The sequence below is a fragment of the Drosophila sulfurigaster genome, chromosome 2L, assembly GCF_023558435.1.
Source record: "Drosophila sulfurigaster albostrigata strain 15112-1811.04 chromosome 2L, ASM2355843v2, whole genome shotgun sequence".
Lineage (NCBI taxonomy): Eukaryota > Metazoa > Arthropoda > Insecta > Diptera > Drosophilidae > Drosophila > Drosophila sulfurigaster.
Window position 1 is genome coordinate 18,325,436 of NC_084881.1, and position 18,954 is coordinate 18,344,389.

General features: G+C 42.6%; 6 protein-coding genes across 8 annotated transcripts; 2 read left to right on the forward strand and 4 right to left on the reverse strand.

Annotated features, from left to right (window-relative positions):
- The first annotated feature begins 1,126 nt into the window (after nucleotides 1-1,126).
- On the forward strand, nucleotides 1,127-3,240 carry LOC133850092 (pancreatic lipase-related protein 2). 2 transcript variants are annotated; one of them, XM_062286071.1, is made up of 4 exons: nucleotides 1,127-1,190; nucleotides 1,749-1,911; nucleotides 2,234-2,874; nucleotides 2,929-3,240. In XM_062286071.1, exons 1-4 carry the CDS (start codon nucleotides 1,142-1,144, stop codon nucleotides 3,177-3,179), a joined length of 1,104 nt encoding a protein of 367 aa, XP_062142055.1. In that variant the 5' UTR covers nucleotides 1,127-1,141; the 3' UTR covers nucleotides 3,180-3,240. The 2 variants fall into 2 exon arrangements, with proteins under 2 accessions (XP_062142055.1, XP_062142054.1); XM_062286070.1 differs by lacking the exon at nucleotides 1,127-1,190 and adding an exon at nucleotides 1,470-1,662.
- Nucleotides 2,279-7,775, reverse strand: LOC133850089 (annulin). Its single transcript, XM_062286065.1, is given in 5 exon segments — nucleotides 2,279-3,480; nucleotides 3,542-3,574; nucleotides 3,576-3,605; nucleotides 3,607-5,516; nucleotides 7,440-7,775. Coding segments are annotated over 5 exon segments (2,316 nt in total). The 5' UTR covers nucleotides 7,558-7,775; the 3' UTR covers nucleotides 2,279-3,255.
- Nucleotides 7,776-9,786: 2,011 nt separating this feature from the next.
- LOC133850093 (RWD domain-containing protein 4) lies at nucleotides 9,787-10,778 on the reverse strand. The gene is made up of 3 exons (XM_062286072.1): nucleotides 10,548-10,778; nucleotides 10,385-10,494; nucleotides 9,787-10,327 (listed from the first exon to the last, which is right to left on the reverse strand). The coding sequence occupies exons 1-3, from the start codon at nucleotides 10,653-10,655 to the stop codon at nucleotides 9,907-9,909; spliced, it is 639 nt and encodes a 212-aa protein (XP_062142056.1). The 5' UTR covers nucleotides 10,656-10,778; the 3' UTR covers nucleotides 9,787-9,906.
- A 261-nt stretch (nucleotides 10,779-11,039) lies between these two features.
- Nucleotides 11,040-13,402, forward strand: LOC133850091 (protein phosphatase 1F). The gene has a single exon (XM_062286069.1). The coding sequence runs from the start codon at nucleotides 11,181-11,183 to the stop codon at nucleotides 12,567-12,569; it is 1,389 nt and encodes a 462-aa protein (XP_062142053.1). The 5' UTR covers nucleotides 11,040-11,180; the 3' UTR covers nucleotides 12,570-13,402.
- A 159-nt stretch (nucleotides 13,403-13,561) lies between these two features.
- LOC133850090 (H/ACA ribonucleoprotein complex non-core subunit NAF1) lies at nucleotides 13,562-16,029 on the reverse strand. Of its 2 annotated transcripts, none has more exons than XM_062286067.1 (4): nucleotides 15,744-16,029; nucleotides 15,486-15,698; nucleotides 15,279-15,428; nucleotides 13,562-15,221 (listed from the first exon to the last, which is right to left on the reverse strand). In XM_062286067.1, the coding sequence occupies exons 1-4, from the start codon at nucleotides 15,934-15,936 to the stop codon at nucleotides 13,804-13,806; spliced, it is 1,974 nt and encodes a 657-aa protein (XP_062142051.1). In that variant the 5' UTR covers nucleotides 15,937-16,029; the 3' UTR covers nucleotides 13,562-13,803. The 2 variants fall into 2 exon arrangements, with proteins under 2 accessions (XP_062142051.1, XP_062142052.1); XM_062286068.1 differs by having other exon boundaries at nucleotides 15,486-15,686; nucleotides 15,744-16,028.
- Nucleotides 16,030-16,274: 245 nt separating this feature from the next.
- Nucleotides 16,275-18,880, reverse strand: LOC133850102 (RUS family member 1). Its single transcript, XM_062286085.1, has 4 exons — nucleotides 18,522-18,880; nucleotides 17,669-18,459; nucleotides 17,274-17,607; nucleotides 16,275-17,206 (listed from the first exon to the last, which is right to left on the reverse strand). Exons 1-4 carry the CDS (start codon nucleotides 18,586-18,588, stop codon nucleotides 17,145-17,147), a joined length of 1,254 nt encoding a protein of 417 aa, XP_062142069.1. The 5' UTR covers nucleotides 18,589-18,880; the 3' UTR covers nucleotides 16,275-17,144.
- Between the last annotated feature and the right edge of the window lie 74 nt (nucleotides 18,881-18,954).

Below are 18,954 nucleotides of genomic sequence, written 5' to 3' on the forward strand. Positions count from 1 at the left end.
CACTGAGTATTGGGGAAGCAAGTGCGCTTTGCGTGAGATTCGCATAATTTTTATCCATGCTCACTGCAGAGCAAACACTGCTGATTGCCGTAGTTGATGCAGTTGCCATAGTGTAAATTGTATTACTAGTAGCACTAGTAAATGTAAGCGTTGTAGTTATTGTACTAATATTTTGAGTTACAGAACACAAAGGGCGAAGATCACTTATAATTTCTGACCTTATCTCCAAAGGTGATTTACCAGCCACTTGTTGCATTTTTTCATAATCAAACTGCTTATTGCTAAGCTGAGTGTTAGAAAAAATATTTCCATCCATTACCAAATATTTTACTAATCAAATGTAACTTATTAGTTTCAGTTTGGCTTCAAATAGCAAAAGTTTCTGCAAAGTTTTGTCAAGGACAAAAGAAGGTCAGATCGCTTGACAGATAAGCGCAGATTTTATTACCCCTCTTGTGCGGCTGCGCGCAGAGTGAGGGGCGACGTACTGCCCAAACGGGCACAGAATGCAGTCTTGTCTCACTACAGTAATGTTTTTGTTGTTGTTCAGCTGCCGACACTGCAGAAGCCAGCGTCCGAAATTTTACGATTGGCACACGAAGAGTGCGCAAAAGAGAAACTCGAAAAAAAAAAAAAACAAACGAGAGTTACACTTGTTTTGTGTTTGCTTATCCGCGACACAACCGATCTCAATGAGAGCAGATTAGCGACTAATTATTTTATTAAAAATCTACGAACATGAAATATACAAAGCAGGTTATCAAATAACGTTGCATACTTTTGCGCGCAAATACAAAAACATTTGAAATTGAGAAATCATTATTATCAGTGCGGGCAACGCCAAGTGACTAAACTTGGTAAAGAAATCGTAAGTTTAAAACATATGCAGAACTTGTAATTTAAGTGCAGCTTAACCCAATTAACACCCGCTGCGATTGATAAGCTACAAACTGTCAAATGATCGTCAAGCTTACAAGCCAGGTCGTCTTTCTTGGGCGTCCAACAGTCTTGATTGACACTTGGCCCTATCACAGTTTATATAGTATGTTGGTAGCTGCCAGTTGGCCAAAAACTATATAATTCTTGTATCGTGGTCTTTGGTTCTTAGTAAAGGAAATTTTCAAGAAAAAAAGTTTCGAGAATGTTGAAGTTTTCGCTGCGTTGGCTCATTGTGACAGTTGTTTGGCAAGGTGAGGAAAGTGAAAGAGCGAGAGAGAGAGAGGGAGAGAGATTTTGTATAACCTGTGACCGACTTTCCAAATTTATTGAGTGATCACTTATTGGCCTGGTCTCTGATTAATTTAATTGCTGCCCAGCTGCAGAGCAGAGTCAACGAATTAATTACCCATCTTGGCCCAGCCTCTGCAGCAGCGCAGCAGCAAACCGGTTCACGGAAAGGATTAAAAATAAGTGACACCAGAATTGACGCTTGAGTTGAGATGTGCAACAAAACAGAGTCGAGAACGTGAACTTGATCAACCTACGCTGATCAGTCGCAACGCAGCAAGCTACCGTTCAAGATGCCATCGAATGCGCTGGCCTGCATCTGTAATGTGATCAATCCCTGTCGCAATGAGGTCTCCACCACGTTTGTCGTCGTCCAATGGCTAATCACAGGATTCGCTGCACTCTCGCAAGTTGTGCGCCCCGTGCTGTTGCTCTGTAATCTTGACATCTCTCTGAGCATAATACTGATAACGCACAATTCAATTACTAATTGCTTCATTGATTTACAATTCAACTTACAGTCGGCATACGTGGCGAGGTGGCGCTAAATCAGGAGGATTACAACAGGACATGGATCTATATGCCCAATGGCGAGGGCAAGCCTGAGGTGGCCTATCTTGTGGAGCCGCCGCCAGAGAATCGCATTAGTCTGCCGCAGCTGATTCAATTCGAATATTATGGCAGGTGAGTGAGGTGACTGCTCTGCAGCAGTGCTGCCAATTCAGCTATTATTCCGCTAGTTTCAAAAGTTAGATAAATTCAGTTAAATTCAGCTTGTTTATTTTAAAATTTCAATAATTATATCTAAAATGCTAAGGCATTAAATATATTTTTTATCTGGTTGCTCTTGACAACAATATACTAATGGTGTAAATTTTGTATCTATCAGATTTTACAAGGCATTCCATCTTTGTCTGTATTTATATGTTTGACACGTTGCTATCTTGTATCTGATTCTTATCTAATCTTTCAAATTTTTTATGAACTTTTTCATTCCTCTCCCTAGCGATGCTCCCGATGACATGCGCAGCTCCAGCTTTTGGATCGATGAGAACAATTTTCAGCGCGATAAACGCGACAAACGTGACACCTGGCAGGAGATGGCCGAGAAATTCGATCCCAATCTAGACACCAAGATTCTCGTACACGGCTGGAAATCGAGCACCATGAGCAACTCGATCCAATCGATAAGGGGCGCCTATTTGCAGCGTGGCCAAGTCAATGTGTTCGCCATCAACTGGCGGGATCAGGCAGATAATATCTATTATCTGACCCCTGCTCGCTATACGGTGCAAGTGGGACGGGCTGTGGCCAAGTTAATCGATTTGCTGGTGGAGGAGAAGGATGCAGATCCGCAGCGTATTCATCTAATTGGCCACAGCCTGGGTGCACATATTATGGGCTATGCCGGCTCCTATACCAAGTATCGGGTGAGTCGCGTGACGGGTTTGGATCCAGCGCGTCCGGCTTTCGAGGATTGCATTGGACCGGAGAATCATTTGGACAACACGGATGCCAATTTTGTGGATGTTATACACAGTTGTGCGGGCTATCTCGGCTTTCGTAAGCCCATTGGCATGGTTGACTTCTATCCCAATGGGGGCGGACCTCCTCAGCCGGGTTGCAGCGAGATATCCCAGATATTCAGTGAGTAATAAAGACCCAGCATAAAATTCGTTAACATTCACACAACTCTTGCAGCTGGTTGCAGTCATGGACGCTCCTATGAGTATTATGCGGAGTCCATCAACAGCGACAAGGGCTTCTATGGCGTGCCTTGCACCACTTTAGATCAGATGAAGGGCAAAAACTGCACGGGCGGCAGGATTCTGATGGGCGATCGAGTGCCGCAGGACGCGCGTGGCATTTATCTGGTCAAGACGGCGAATAAACCGAGCTATGCACTCGGCATGGACGACCTTTGGCCCAAGGATTACAACAACAACAATTGACAATTATCTATACGATTTACTTAAAACTCGAACTTAAACTAAATAAAGACTTGCAATTGGAGGCGTTAGTTTGGTTTTAAGGTATAACATCGGTGCGCCGGCGAATGATGTTGCTGCTCCTAAGGTTGCCATTGGGCTGCAGCAAATCCTCGGGTCGCGGCTCGATCTCGTAGTGCCTGTAGCCATCCACATCATCCAGTTCCTTGGCCACAAACTTTCCCAGCAGCGTACCGCGTCCGGCATAAGGCGGCAAGTATTTAAAAGTAGCAGCAGCGGTGCCTCCCACGGGAATCTCGGAAATCTGTGGGCAACAAGAGAAGTAATTGAATATCTCAACTGTAGCTGTCACTCTGCTTACTCACCTTGAACTTCAGGGGCTGCGCTATGCCCGGTCCCCTCGATGGTGAAAAGTCCCTTGTGCAGGGGGAATGGGCAGCGGATTCTCCAGACGGACAATCACATCAACCTCCTGCTGTGCCACCACGGGAACATCTCCATTACCAAACTGGAACTTAATATCGGGTTTGCGCACTCGGAAATCATCCTGGGCATAATAATCATAGTCGGTATCCCGGACTTTGCATGCGGCGGATATTTGGAAAGACGCCTGAGAGGAGAGCTTTTCAAAGTACTCATCGAAAGTCACTTCCATGCGCACATATTCCGTAGTCTGTGGCTTCAGATCCACCTCAAAGCCCATGACCTTGACCTCCTGGGCACCAACACCCGTGTAGAGCACAGCATCACAGTTGAGCTGACCTGTGGCCAGATGAACGCGCTCCTCACTCTTGTTGGTCACCTTGAGCACAACCGAAAAGTTCTCGCCAATCTTGATGTCATCCTTCAGCTCCATGCTAAACTCTACCTCATTGAAGCTATCGTTGAGATAGTAGCGACTAAAAGCGTGACGTGATTGCTTCAATGCCTTGAGCATAAAGTTGCGTTCCTCCTCGGTGCGTTCGGCATACTTGTAGGTGTCGGTGATGTCCTCGCGTTCCCACTTTAGCACCGCCTTCGTGCTGATCAGATGACCAATGGCCAGCGTGTCCTTGCGCAGCAATTTCAACGGCTGGCTGGGACCATTGTAGCGCCAATAGAGTTTGTCGGCATTCACCTCAGAGTAGACAAAACCGCAGTCGAATGGACGCAAAATCTCGCCATGCTTGACAGCCAATACGGCAGCGGGACCCACGCGATACATGTTATCCGAGGCCTCTTGAGGCGTGGCATCCACAGCCTGCCAGCCATCATAGGGACCATACTGGCCGATGCCCAAGTCTGGACGTTGCATCCACAACTCGTTCCACACATGATAGTTCCAAATGGAGTCGGTTGTCTCGGCGTCCAACTTCTTGTTGTTCGCATCGATGAAGACATCAACGGTGAGCGAGGCCTGAGTATCATGGGCGGAAGAGTAGCAAGTGATGATGCGAGCCGGAATACCCAGAGCACGGGAAATGGTCGCGAGAACGCCACTGAAATTCCAGCATTGTGCAAACTTAACCGATCGCTGGGTCCTGTGGAATTCCTGCAAGATTTCCGCCGAACCCGTCCACTTGGTGGGCGCAGTGCCGCCCGAAAAGTCTTCGCTCCAATTGCCCAACAACACGCCATCATCGTCCACGGAATTGACGAGTGCTGAAAGCGCACGAGCTACGCGCACCGGATCCCCGCGATAGGCGGGTGGAATGCGTCCCACGGTGCCGAGCAGCTTCAGACTGCACTCAAGCACATCCCGCTCGAATTGGCCGATCTTCCACACAGAGGGTCGCAGCCGATTATACGAGCCACGCCAGATGAGCGTAGTGTCGTGCATCACATACTCCTTGCGCTGCTCCCGATTGGCCAAATAGACCTGATCATCGGGACACCAGGGATTGAACAGCACATAGATGGGCAGGGGCACCTGATAGCTGCGTGAGCCATCGCCCAGCAACTTGGTGTCGATGTCCAGTCGCCATTCGGTCACGGGGCAGCTGACCGGCGGCTTGACGAGCACCGTCAATGTTTGACCCTCGTGTGCCTCAATGCCGGCGCCCCATTCAAGTGCATCGCCCAGATAATCGATGCCATCGTGCGGCACCAGCGCCATCAATGTGCCATGTCCCGGACTGGGCTTGACGTCATCAGCCACACTAAAGATGAAGCTAATGGCATCCTTGCTGGGACTGTAGTCGCGATTAAAGTGGATGCGCAGTCGGAAGGGTTCGCCCCGGCGCACTATCAACGCCTCCTTGGCGGATGCGGCAGCAAAGTGACTCGTGTGGTGCTCGTCGTGATTATCCTGCAGGCACAAATCCACGCGCTGCACTCCTAGCACGGCTGAGCTGCCAGCATCTACAAGAAATCAACAGTTATGTCGTTAAAGACTTGACTTAATAATTTATATATTTATCACTTATGTTTTAACGAATTAATTTATTTATGTTATAACTTATTGAACTTTTATGGACATTTTTTTAATGGTTCCATCAAAAAATTTTTTCAAAGCTTAGAAACCCTGCTACCTTTTATTAAGTACAATCTTAACTCAATAAATCAATCACCAATCACCGATAGACGGTCCACTACAACAAAATTAATTAAGAATGAATGGGCAACCGAAATCAAACTAGTAACTTTTAAAGAACGCTAGTCAAATTTACAACTCGAACATCAAAATCTAAGCGAAATCTACATTTTTATTTTGTTGACCCAACATTTGTTGCAATGTTTGGAACAACCAATAAAATAAATATAAAATCGAGTGGTATTAGTCACAGTTCTTATCGGCATTCCACGGGTCAACAAGATGATCTCATCAAATGTTGTGGAAGCTGGCCAAGATGCGATCAGCTGTCATGATTAAATGCTGTAGCCCAAAGAGAACATTCTGAATAATCGCCGTTGGCCATAAACAAACAAAAATTGTGGCATACTGGCCAAAAAAGTTCAATGCCAACGCAATTAATTTTCATAGTGGACAATCGGGCGTATGCGTAATACGACGTCTAACTCTGTGGCCACAACGTCGCGACGCGTCGCCCACAACAGCAATTAAGTGTAGAGCCGGAAAGCAGCATCAACAAGACAGCAAAAGCACTGGGAATTAGCAACAACAATCTCAACACTTGTTGATAGACCGTTTTTTTTTTATTTCATTTTGACTATATAATATTTGCTTTTTTGTAATGATCCAATCAACTTTTGATCAAAGTCTATAAAAAAACCGAAAGCCAGCGACACTTTAAAAATATTTTTTAAATTGAAACAAAGTGATATAATATTATATAGATATGTATATAACTCTTTAATGCATTAGTGCGAGCACAGCTGTCTCAATTTGTTTTCATTATTGTTTTCGAAAATTATGACTAAAAGAAATTTGTGAATGTTTTCTAATCTTTCTAAGCTTTTTCAATCATATACATTGTAAATTTTAGTGCTTACTATAACTAATAAAACGTATTATTATATAACTATTATTATATTTAATTTTTGAGAACCCAATTCAAACATCTACATCAATTTGCTAAATAATTTATTTAACAAAGCAAAATGCTTTCAAATTTATTGAACTCTTTGAAAATTCGGACCCTCGTAAATTCAAAGTAAGCTCTTTGAAATATTAATAATTTTCGTTGAAACGTTGTGCCAAAAATAACAGAGCTCTAAGTAAATATTTCATTCCGGTTTTTGAATTGCCAAAATCTTGAAGAAAACTAATAAATAATTTTGCTGTAAATTATTCATTAATCAATAATTCTACAGTTGAATTTAGTGATCTTTGACTGAAAAGTTTATTTGTAGCATTCTCGGTGTCGCCTTTGATATGGGGCCAACTAATAGGATTATGAAACAATTTCCACATGGCTGCACCTTTCGATCCCAGCAATATCAATTAATGTCTGACCTTTAAAGTGATTGAGTTGCCTAGAAAGATGTGTGATAGTAGCAATATCAGGAATTCCTAACATGCAAATCTAGAAACTGACATTAACGAAATCAAAAGTGTTTAAATAAACGCAATAAACAAAATTTGCGTAAAATTCCGAAAAATCACAAAAACGTGTCAAACAACAAAATACTCGAAAATCAAACAAAAGCGCGAGTGAAGTCATAGGCGAAAAAATAAATATAATAAATACACACAACTAAAACAACAAGAGGCAATGCTTTGGGACCAGCCAGCAAGTGAAAAAATAATTAATTGTGCTGAAAAGCGTGTGTCATATTGGGTCATTACAAGTATATAGACGAATATGTATGTATGCTAATTACTTGCAAGATCGGGCCCCGGGCGTGTGCTCCGGAAGGGATTGAAGGGGCGTGGCGGAGGCGCTGGCTGCAACCAGCGCTGTATCCAGACGGGCGCATAGTTTCTATACCAAGTGGACATTATGAGAGTATTTTGTTTGCTTCGAAACACACACACAAAGAGTCACACACACGCGTAGACACACGCACAAAGCTTAACGGAAACTGCGCTTTAAGCTGCCGCTTCTTTAAAACTAGCGTTACTTTTAATACCGAAATCGAATTGGAAACAGAGACAGTGATTCAGTGATTGAAGCCAAGACCGAACCGAACGTTGCTACGCTTTGAACCGCACTGATCACAAATCTTAGATGAGTATCATGCATTGAGATAGTTTCGCTTGTCTGTCAAATGGCTCTCTCGCTGCTTTGTAGTTTGTGCTCGTCGCTCTCTCTGTCCCTGCGTTCGCTCAATTTCTGGTTCTTCGCTAGTCGCGCCGTCGCTCTCTGCTGTTATTATGAATTATGTACGGGAAGCATTTTTGCGCAGCGTCCGCTGCTGGCGTTGCTTTGGTAATAGAAGCTACCACCATCTGTTTGGCGAGGTACCGACTGCGTCATCGTCGTTGCAAATGGGGCCAATTTAATTGATGTACGAACATACATTTATGTGAGTAATAAGACCTGGAGCAAGTTCAATATCATCTCCATCTTTCAATCGTGAACAGCGATTTGATTTGCATGCGGTGTTTGGCACACTGCCAACAATAAATAAAAGTGCACTGCAAATATGCGACAGCGAATGTATCTGGAAATTCCACTGGAAACGGCAGGAAGCTTATGCACAAAAGCACATTACCAATACCATGGAATTTTAAAGATTTGTGTTTGTTGCAATCTCTTGTATTTAGTTCCAGATCGCAAAGGAGCATATTGCTTTCTTTCTCTAACACAGGAACCATAAGTAAAATGAAAGGAACCGTAGTTCTTACTCTTACTCTCGTTCGCTAATGAAAGTGTGACGTCAAGGAGAGTAACAAACTTTTTTTTATTTTATTCAAGTTGCGCATTCCTTTCCCCCTTTTGGTTACAGGGTGTGAAAAACGATTCAGGCGGCAAAACGAATTTTAAATTTGTTTATACATTTAATTTGATTAATATCATACGCTTTGTTGCAGTAAAGGATGGGCACATCAGTAAATTGGCTGGAATTCATGCTATTTTCATCAAATTACCTATATAAAAATATATTTATGTACATAAGTGCCTATATTTGAACACTTGTGTCGAGGGAGAATTTTTGAACCTGCTGTTCAATGTCTTTGTCAGCTTGCAGGTGTTTTTTTTTTAATTTAAATTTCGAGCAATTTCTGTTTAACTGCATGATTGAAAACCTCTCTAAGTATAACATGTGCCAATGTAGTTTGCTGTTGTGGGAAGTTCAATTTGAATTTAACACGTACGCCCACAGCAAACACAAAATAATACTAAATTAGCATACTAAAATGGCAATATCAATATTGGGGTAATAATAGTTGCACAGCATTGTCACTTGAATTCAAAGTAATTGTTTTCTTACTACATTATTGCAATAACAGTCATACAGCTCATACAAATATAACACAACAAAGGTCAGTAATAATGTTTAGAAAATTAAATATTTTTAAGCCTGAATGGATAAATTCCCCTATTTTAATTTTAATAAATTTTAAAAATAGAATTATTTTTTTTAATATATTTTAAACATATAATATCGCTACAGTCCCTATTTTATACACAATCTCGTATATTCACCTGTTTCATCTGGAGTTGCCAAAAGAATTGCATCGATATTACGTATACGTGCCGTAATGTCAATGTCTGAAACTGACTCGCGTCGTTTTTTTGAAAATGTCCAAACACGACAATTTCTGTCCCATTATGGGTTATTTTGGAATGCCTATGAGAGTCGAGGGCGTTGCGTAGCTAAACCGGTTTGAAAACGCTGTGGATGATAAGCTAACACTGAACCGAAGTGCGACTAATGAATGAGGTGAGCTGCAGTATTATATTTTTATTTAAACTTGACACGCGCGCTGTCAACAATTAACTGGCGATATATTTACGTATGATTTCGGTTAACGACTGCACCAAGCCATATGTCAATTGGAACCGTTAAAAGTGTAACAGAATTGCTTTCACATTACATCATCATCATCATCGACACAACGACTCAAGCGACTGTTCCGAAGCATAAGCATTTTTCGACTAGCCAAACGAGTGTTTTTTTATTTTTACATATGCTGCTGTTTCTCAGATTCTCTCTGATGTTGACCCCAGACCCCCAGTTAGTGGCTGGCCTTGCCTGTCCAAAATAATCAGAGAGATGCGTGTGTAAATTGATCGGCTTTAATGGAACGAAGAACACACATCGCATTAGAACAAAACGATCGATTTGATTTCATATGATTTTGCTGCATCATTAAATTAACTATGTACTTGATTTTGTGGGCTTAAGTGTTCAACGGGTGCAGCACTTGTGCGGCAGCAGCTGAACTGTCCGTGAGAGCGGAGGCAGCGTCCTCTTTGCTGCCCGTTTGTGATAAATGCTTAACGATATCGACCCAATCCCAGCCACGTGCTCGCTCTCCTTTGTGATCCGTACGTTCCCATTGACGGCGCTTTTGTGCTTTCGTTAGCTGTTCTTTCTTGGGTTCCTTGCGCTTGGCATCCGCATCAGTATCAGAAATTTTAATCGCAGCAACACCATCATCCACAGCAGCTATAGCTGGAGCACTTTCTGGTTGCCCAGCCGTTAGTTGTTCGAGGTTGTCTTTCAGGCATTCGAAGAGCGTGTAAGTCATGCCACAGCCCAACCATTGAGACGCTTCGTTGGTCAACGCTGTCTGTATTTCCTCCTTAACGGCAGGCAAGCTAAAAACACAAGCTTAAACTTTTGGTCCGAAAGCTTGCGGTATTCTTGCTACTCACAGATTACGATTGTAGAACGTGTTCATGTTAATCGTGGGCGCCTCATCCGGATAGTTGTCGCCCCATTGCAATTCCACCAGAAACGACTTGTAGTTGTCTTCTTCACCATACTAAAAAAAAATTTTGAGTACCATTTTGAAGCATGCGGTGCTTACGTACTTACTTTATATTGATATGTGGTTAAGTTAATCTCTTTGAAGTTGGTATCGCCCTCATAAATGGACTGCAGGGCTTCGCGTTCATCTGTCTGCTGTTCCAGCGGTGTCGACATTATGTTTTAATTGGCTTAAATCGCACACATTTCATGCAAAACCAGTGAAATAACTTAAATAAAAACTTTTCTGACACAACAAAACAAAGCAACAGCTGAGTGCTACCGGCAGACAGCAGCGTGTGGAGGCGGCAGAAACATCGACTGCACTATCGATAGGGTTACAACTTTTTTAAACGTTGATTTTTAATGGAAAGTTGCGAAGAATTTGCGAAGCCAAATTATAAAATTATGCAATTGTAACAAATAATTTTCTTTAAAAAAAGTTACGTTTTTTTTAATGTTATTATTTATATCATGGCGCATTTATCGGTAAAAGTGCGTCTCAGTCAATCGAAAGAAGTTTGGCATGTCTTGGAATGCGCGCTACGGTCACACTGCGTGTGCTCTCTCAGTTCAGTGAGAAAAATATAAACAAATAGAAGCAGCATTGCGTAAAAACAATGCGAGTGGCGGGTGAATCATCGAATTACTATTACTAATTAACCGCAACAAAAATAACAACGCACAGTCTATCGCGAAACAATGTCGTCAGACACAGATCCGTGTGTAGCTGCAATGGAATGTGCACAATTGCTGCAATTCAAAGAGTTTCTAGCGTCATCAACCCCAAACAGCAACAGCAGTGAACTGACCTCTGGCAATGAACTGATGATGCGCCATCACAATAATGGACAAGCAACAAATTGTGTAACGCGCAGCAGCAATGACACCTACAAAGTCACGGCCGACGAGCAACGCGCCGAAATTGTTGCCACACTGTGGAAACAACTTGCCACCAAAGGTTGTCCGCCTGCATTTCAAATCAAGCTGCTGCATTTGGCTACTGAGCAAATCATAAAGGATCTGCGATATGCCAAGGAATGCGAGGTGAATGTGGAGGACAACATAAACAGCATTGGCGAAGTACAACCGCAATACGATCTATTGAAATTGCAAAAATTCGTAAGTACGCAATTGGACAAATTATTGCTGAAACTCACTGACAATGCAGCGCTAGAGAAGCTGCAGCTCTATGCCGATGAGCAGGCGCTGTGCTCGCCAACAGCACCATGTAAGTGTCAGACCCTCGCCTCATCGCCGCGACACAGCGCAGCGGCTATTAAAAATAAACCACGCAAAATGGAGGATCGTCATGTTTGCCTGGAGCGTTTTGGTGCCATGTACGAGTTGAGTCAACAGCATGCTGGCTGTCGCTTCTTTGGCGTCTTCGATGGACACTCGGGAGCGCTCTCGGCCAGCTATGTTACCAGTCAAATACCCCAACTACTGGCACATCAACTCCAACGTTTGCCAGCCGCTGGTGACGATCTTGACGACGTGGACTTTTATCGCAATGCCTTCGAGACGGCATTTCTGCAGGCAGACGAACGTTTCGCCCTCAAGCGCATTACTAGCGGCACGACAGCAGTGTGTGCCTTAATCACTGGGGACAACAAGCAGCTGTATATTGCTTGGGTGGGCGACTCGAAGGCATTGTTGGTGGGCAAACGCACCCAGCTGCAGCTGGTGAAGCCGCATAAACCCGAATCGCCAGATGAACGACGACGCATTGAGATCAGTGGCAGCACCGTGATTCATGCGCAGGGACAATGGCGTGTGAATGGCATCTTGAATGTGGCACGTTCCATTGGCGATTATAGTTTGGAGGCTGTCATCGCGGAGCCGGATTTCGTAGATGTGCCGCTGAGTGAGGCGCATGACTTTTTGGTGCTGGGCAGCGATGGACTGTGGGATCATGTGGAGGAGTCGTTCATTGTGGACACTGTGTACGAGTGTCTGGCCGATGCCAAGACACAACTTGATGACATTCCCAAGCTGTTGTTGGAGGCGGCTAAAGAGCACGATTCGCAGGACAATATTACTGCGGTGCTGGTGCTGCTCAAGCCACGCGATCAAATTGGCCACAGCTAGATTTAATTGTTATCGCATACGCATTCATTGTTTGTTTGTTGGTTTATTTGTTTAGCTTTAAGATTGCATTTTTTTAATTGGAATGGAATGACATTTTAAACATTCTCACGTGCCTGCAGCCTTTGCTCCCTTTGGTTGCCTTTCTCTCTCCTCGAATAAGCTCAAAAATCACCACTCAATATAGCCAGATAAATATGAAGATATATCTATATATATTTACATACCACAAACATAGTTAACATTGTTTTTTGGCTGCTTCTTCGCAAATGCTTCCGCCAAAATTAGCATGCTGTATATAAAAGGCATACGTAAAGTACAATATATACACACAAGTCTATATAGTATAAATGTAATACACACAATATTATAGTATATATATATATTTACCATTAACTCTTGCCCAGTTGACAAACGACGACAACGAAAATCCAACGAATGCTCGATTTTTACGAGCCCAATTTCAATTTGAGCATCACAAAAAGAAAAGCTATCTTCGGCAAGCCGAATTTTAAATACCTTGCAGAGTAAAGTCTATTACGAAAATGTTGATAAATATCAATTTTTAACCCAATTTGTAATTAACTGTAAACCCAACAAAAAACATGTTTGTTAAAATGAATTAATGAGATAACACTAAATGTTTCATTAGTTTATGCTGACTATGACTACCATATCTTATAGTTCTCAGATCCTCATAACTAATGGAAGCATAATCTTTTAATATTATTATAAAAAAAGAAAATAATGTCTGTTAACAATAACATGAGAAAAAGTCAAGACTTCGATAGATTTCCATTCATTTTTCTCTCTATTACTAACTATGACATATATGAACGTTAGAATTTCCTCTGCTTAGGAACTCGTAAATATTGCTAACAATCAAGCAAACAGTGATATTTGCTGTAAATAGCTTTTTCAATCTTAAAATGAAAAGATTAGTCAAGTTTTTTAGCTACCAAATCGAGAGAGATGAACGTTTTTAATGCCACAAATTAGCAACAAATTAATATTAATGTTTGTCAATTGGGTGTCCACAGATTAACCCAAGGAAACACACAAATGTTGACTTCCCACACACAAAAGATTAAGTACCTTTTTATACAATACAAATTAGCAACAAGAACTTCATGCATTTTAACAAAACACATTTTTAAGCAAAACCAAACAACAATAAATTGTTTACGAATTTTTTTATTGGAATAAAGCAAAAGTCAAAAGCATTATTAAAAACTAACTAACTGCCTGGATTATGAGGAGGTGGCGCACCATAAGCTGGATGCGGAGGAGGAGGCGGATACATATGCTGTGGCGGTGGCATGCCCATCATGGGCATCGTCATGGGCGGTGGCATGGCATACGGATGCGGTGGTGGTGGCGGTGGCATGCCATAGCCATAGCCATGCTGTGGCATGGGAAACGCTCCGGGCATCATGTTGAAATTCGCAGCCGGCGGATGGAAATTGTGATAGTAATTCGAGTGCCAACTGCCCGGATTGTAGCTGGGATGATAGTTGTAGTTGTCGGAGTCACGTGATTGCGAGCGAGACATCGGCTGCTGCTGCTGCTGCTGTTGCTGTTGGTTGCCATTCTGATAGCTTGGCTGGCGACTCTCGCGCTGCGCACGACGTCCGCGCTGGCGAGAAGCTGACGTCGAAGGCGCCGTCGATGCAACCGATGATGCTTCGGTAGCCACTGTGTCCACCGAATCTGTGGAATTCGTACGCTCACGCTGTCGTTTCTTGCGTAGCTCGGCGCGTGCTTCACGCTCCGCTTCATCGTCCGAGTAATCAAGGAATCTGGGTGGCGGCTCCACATCATTCTCCCACGAAGCATCCGATCCCCGTATTTGCATCACCTTCGACAGAATGACAAACTGTGTGTGCTCCGTTTGTGGTGCACAATAGACGACGTCACCAACGTTGATGCCACGCTCCTTGATCTGTGCATTACTATTGAAGCGCACACAGTACAAAGGATCCGCCACCTGGCCAAGCACATCGAATACCTGGCCTAAAACCTTGCGCCCCTTCTCCAAAAAGAGCACAGTATCCAAATCGAATAGCATGGAATTGGGCAGCACACTCACAATCACCAATTGATCCACTATCGATTGCACTTTGCCCAGTTCAATGCACTCATCCTCCGGCACTGTAATCTCGAGCTGATCAATGGGCGGCAACTCGTCGAGCAGCATTTCGCCACGCACTTTTGGCGGCTGACGGCGGCGACCAGGCCGCGTCTCGTCATCCAGCTCATCATCCTCCTCATCGCAGTCCTCGGTGTTAATGCGACGGTCTATTTTTTTGCGCAACTCGGTGAGATATTCGCCCTCCGAGTCGGAATCTGAATCACTGCTGTCGCTGTCGGAGCTCACCACAGTGACCACTTGACGCCTGTGTGTGGCATTGTTGCTGCTGCTTGTGGCATTGGAGACGGGCACTTCAACTACATCATCGTCTTTATCGCTGTTTTCGACATCTGCTGCGGCGGCTGCATCTACGTCGGAATCCACATCGGAGCTGTAGGTTGCCAGCAACCCGAGTCCTGTCGTTGTAGGCGCTGCTGCTGAAGTTGGTATCGTCTCGCAGTCCATTGCAATTTGTTGTATATCCTCTTCACCATCTGCAACAATAATCTCTTGAGCCTCAATTGCTGGAGAAAAAAGTATGAATTAATTGCTGTTGAGTGGTTGAATTGAAGCTTTTTTACCTGTCGTCACAATTGCATTTGCTGCTTGTTCCTCTGAGATCGAAGTCGTTATAGAGAGAGACTTTGTTGCAGCACCTGCATCTATGGACATTGGCTCACTAGCTCCTGCTGGTGCTGACTCCTTGGCCTCTGAAGTCTTTTGTAAATCAGCTAGAGAAAAACCCATAGATTTATTTCTTCTTAACATTTTATTTAATATTACTTTACCTGTTGCTACTTTTGCACTGTCTGCTTCTGCCTCGCCCGTCATTGTATCAGCAACTGAGATTAAAGTATTTTCAGCTGTAGAGTTTATTTTTAATTCATCAGTTGTGTCCATGACTACAGCAGCCTCAGTTATCGCTGAAACTTCGGTTAATTTTTGTGAGTCAGAACTTATTTGTGGCTCAGCCGACGCAGCGCTTGTGACTATAAGTAGAACTATATATTAGTTGATATTCCAGCTTCTTAGAAATAATGTTTTACCTGTTTCAACTATTGGATTCTCTGTGGGTTGCTCGTTGGAAAGGGTTTCAGCCGCTTGCGTTGTCGTATTTACTGCTGCTTCAATTGCTGGAAGCGATATCGTTGCAGCGTTTTCCTCTGATGTTGCCTGCGTCTCCGCCACTGTGGTGGCCACGTTCTCGCCGGTTACAGCCTCTGGCTGCACAACTTCCATAATTTAACAGGGTTTCTCTAATTGTTTGTTTCTTCAATTCTGCAGCACGTTCTTCGTTCGCTACTCGCACGTGTTTTGATTTGAAATAAGAGGTGGGGAAATATCGATTGCACTGCCGATATTTTTAAATACCACTTTTTGTAATCGATGACCAGTATCGTGCAACCATTTAGTACATTTATCTCATAATGGGTACATTTTGAATTCACACTCTTTCGGTACATTTATGATGTGACCAGTACATTTTAAATTCATGGTACATTTATCGTACCGAAATTGTTAGCGATATTCTTCCCACATTACTTAAATAACACTTTTATTTTTGTTATTGCATAAAATATCAAAGAATTGTATTTATTCCTCTATTAAAATCAATTGCGTTTATGCGTCATTACTACTAGTTTTGCATCATACGAAAGCATTTTCAAGCTAATTTTAAGTGCTAAGCTAATGGACTTGCTCTTTACGCCAAATAAATAGAAATATACATAAATCATTATATTCGAAGCTTATAAATAATATTACACGTTTTGTATTCAAGTTAAATTAAGCTTAAAATCTTTGTACAATTTCGTGAAATGCAAATTGAAGCGTCCCGTTCGTTGCGCAGATTTTTGTTGTATTTTGTTTTTTGATATTGGTAAAAAGTACCATTTTCGAAATATACGTACATGTACAATATGTGGTAAGTTGTTACAAAATAGATTTTGTGTTGTCTTCAAGTTTTTAAAAACAAGCTACAATGTGTTAAAATGGTTAATCGACATAAGGTTCATCTTGTCTTATTAGAATACATACATTTATATCGGATTACAAACGTTACTTTTTGCTAAGGCAGAGTTTACATTTGTTGGAAGAATGTTTCACGTTTTGTATATTCGATTTTACAATTTTCAAATTTGTTCAATTTTTTTTTTTGTTTTGGGACTAGTGCGAACGATTTGCGAATTCTTCATGAGACTAATTCTATATGTCGTGTATGTGTATATATGAATGTTTTAATTATTGCAATACTTTGCTAATTAATATCAACGTTTGCCTTATGATTTTTATGGTGAACACCATGTGAGATATGTGAGAATGTTGTGTCTTTGTAAAAACGTTCTAAGCTTAATTAAAAAGAAAATTTAAATAATATCGGTTCATTGCAAGCATGCTAGCGTGTTGTATCATCTTTGGTCCAAAATGGGATGCTCGAGGCCTCCGCTCTACACCTTCCAATCCAAGCGATACTCATCCACCAGCAGCAAATGGTGATTGACCAGCCAACCTGAGAAGAGAAAAAGTTTGATTGTATTATTACAAATTATTGTATTAACATTTGTACTAAATCTTACCCTCCTTTTGGGCAAGATTTAAAAACTCCTGCCACTTGCCCTGAATATCCCAATACTTTTCCTTGATCTGGTTTCTGTCCTGCAGATACGAGACAGCAAAAAAGTACGCCTTCAGCACATCCTGAGCCCGTGTATCGAAGTGCAGATAGACCCCCAAGTGCTTTTTGCTCTCCGCAATGATAAAACGCTCATGGGGATCAAACGAGGAGACAATATTCTCAATGACACTACTGCTCTTGTACTCGTCTATCAAATGCTTCACACTGAGCCCGAGGCGAATGTTTAGCGACACTGACACTGTTTGTCCCACCGTCACACGTTCCATTTTATTGACCTAGTAACGAAAAAAGAACTGTTTTGCTGGCAAACAAACAATAAGTTGTGACATCTCCTACCTGGTCGGGCGTAAGCATGCGAGATGAGCGAAAGAACTCCTCGAGTGCAATCAAATAACGAGATTCATTAAATGTGCGCAGACAAACTGCACGAACTGCCTTGAGATTGGCATAAAGATGCAGCGTGACCACAATGTAGAATACGGTATAGAGCATGGCTTGGCTCTTGATTAGCGTCAGCAGATACAGACCCACAAAGGATGCCACCAAATTGACACAAGTCTCCTGTGAACTGTCCTTAGAAGCCACATCCGCCAAATTGCCGCGCACTGCATGATGTTGAGTCAATGCCGCTCTCGTTGCACCGCCTGCTACACCTACAATCGCTTTTAATAACGTGGAACAGCAAAGGATTTGTGTGCTGAAGTGTGGATACTTGGGAAGCACATAGATTTCAATGCCCATCGCCAGATCGTTAAGAAAATCGGCACGCAAACGCCATTTCTTTGAGTCCACATCCAACTGTGAGCCCTGCCACCAGGCGAATATGATGCGCCCCACATGCCCGCTGCCCTCCTTCAGTATCCAGGTAACGGTTGCCGAATAGGCATTAACGTTATCGCTGCCCACTCCCAATCCCTTGAGTATGGCATGCGTACAAAGTGTGCCGCAAATGGTGCTGCAGAAGGCCTGCAGCGTGTCCCAAATTTGATATGCCACATAGTCCTCAGACACCGAATCCGGATAACCTTTGGGCAGAAAGACACTCTGTAGCACACGAAATAGCAGAAACTTCTCCTGTATCACCAGCTTATCGCCACGTAGAGGAACGCGCACAATATTGCTTTGATCTACCGATAAAGTGAAGCTTGTATAATTACCATAATTTTGAAAATATTATGCTTACACTCACCGGCTGGCGTTACATAGAGAATTTCTTCTCCTTTGGTGCCGTATTGCTCACGAAAATGTATTTTCATTGTTGAACATTAAATGAAACCCCTGCCTGCTTGTTGTTTACGCAAATCGCGGACTTTCCGTGTGCAGTCCGTCGTCTGTTGTTCCTCCTCTGCGCACAAGCCATCTACTGACTCTGGTATTTTTGTGTAGCATATTTTTGTGCACTATTGTCATCAGTGTGGCAACGCTCTGTCCCCCATAGATGGCTGGAAATATTGAAACCATCGAAGTTTCTCCACCTCTATAGAACAGAGGTAACAAAACAAAAGCGAAATATGAACATCGATATTTTCACAGCAGAAACCGATGGTTTTCAAATGTTTTTATTTATACAAACCTAATTTAAATTTAAATAAGTGAACCTGAAACGACATAATATGTATATT

Bases quoted from the DNA above. Each gene is read 5' to 3' on its own strand.
- LOC133850092 (XM_062286070.1), top strand. From the start codon at position 1,521: ATGCCATCGAATGCGCTGGCCTGCATCTGTAATGTGATCAATCCCTGT. The intron at 1,912-2,233 runs GTGAGTGAGGTG...TCCTCTCCCTAG, and splicing joins CAATTCGAATATTATGGCAG to CGATGCTCCCGATGACATGC. The intron at 2,875-2,928 runs GTGAGTAATAAA...CAACTCTTGCAG, and splicing joins CGAGATATCCCAGATATTCA to CTGGTTGCAGTCATGGACGC.
- LOC133850093 (XM_062286072.1), bottom strand. From the start codon at position 10,655: ATGTCGACACCGCTGGAACAGCAGACAGATGAACGCGAAGCCCTGCAG. The intron at 10,495-10,547 runs GTAAGTACGTAA...ATTTTTTTTTAG, and splicing joins TAACCACATATCAATATAAA to TATGGTGAAGAAGACAACTA. The intron at 10,328-10,384 runs GTGAGTAGCAAG...TTGTGTTTTTAG, and splicing joins ACGTTCTACAATCGTAATCT to CTTGCCTGCCGTTAAGGAGG.
- LOC133850091 (XM_062286069.1), top strand. From the start codon at position 11,181: ATGTCGTCAGACACAGATCCGTGTGTAGCTGCAATGGAATGTGCACAA.
- LOC133850090 (XM_062286067.1), bottom strand. From the start codon at position 15,936: ATGGAAGTTGTGCAGCCAGAGGCTGTAACCGGCGAGAACGTGGCCACC. The intron at 15,699-15,743 runs GTAAAACATTAT...ACTAATATATAG, and splicing joins GAATCCAATAGTTGAAACAG to TTCTACTTATAGTCACAAGC. The intron at 15,222-15,278 runs GTAAAAAAGCTT...TTTTTTCTCCAG, and splicing joins AAATGCAATTGTGACGACAG to CAATTGAGGCTCAAGAGATT.
- LOC133850102 (XM_062286085.1), bottom strand. From the start codon at position 18,588: ATGAAAATACATTTTCGTGAGCAATACGGCACCAAAGGAGAAGAAATT. The intron at 18,460-18,521 runs GTGAGTGTAAGC...CTTTATCGGTAG, and splicing joins TCTCTATGTAACGCCAGCCG to ATCAAAGCAATATTGTGCGC. The intron at 17,207-17,273 runs GTAAGATTTAGT...TTCTCTTCTCAG, and splicing joins AAATCTTGCCCAAAAGGAGG to GTTGGCTGGTCAATCACCAT.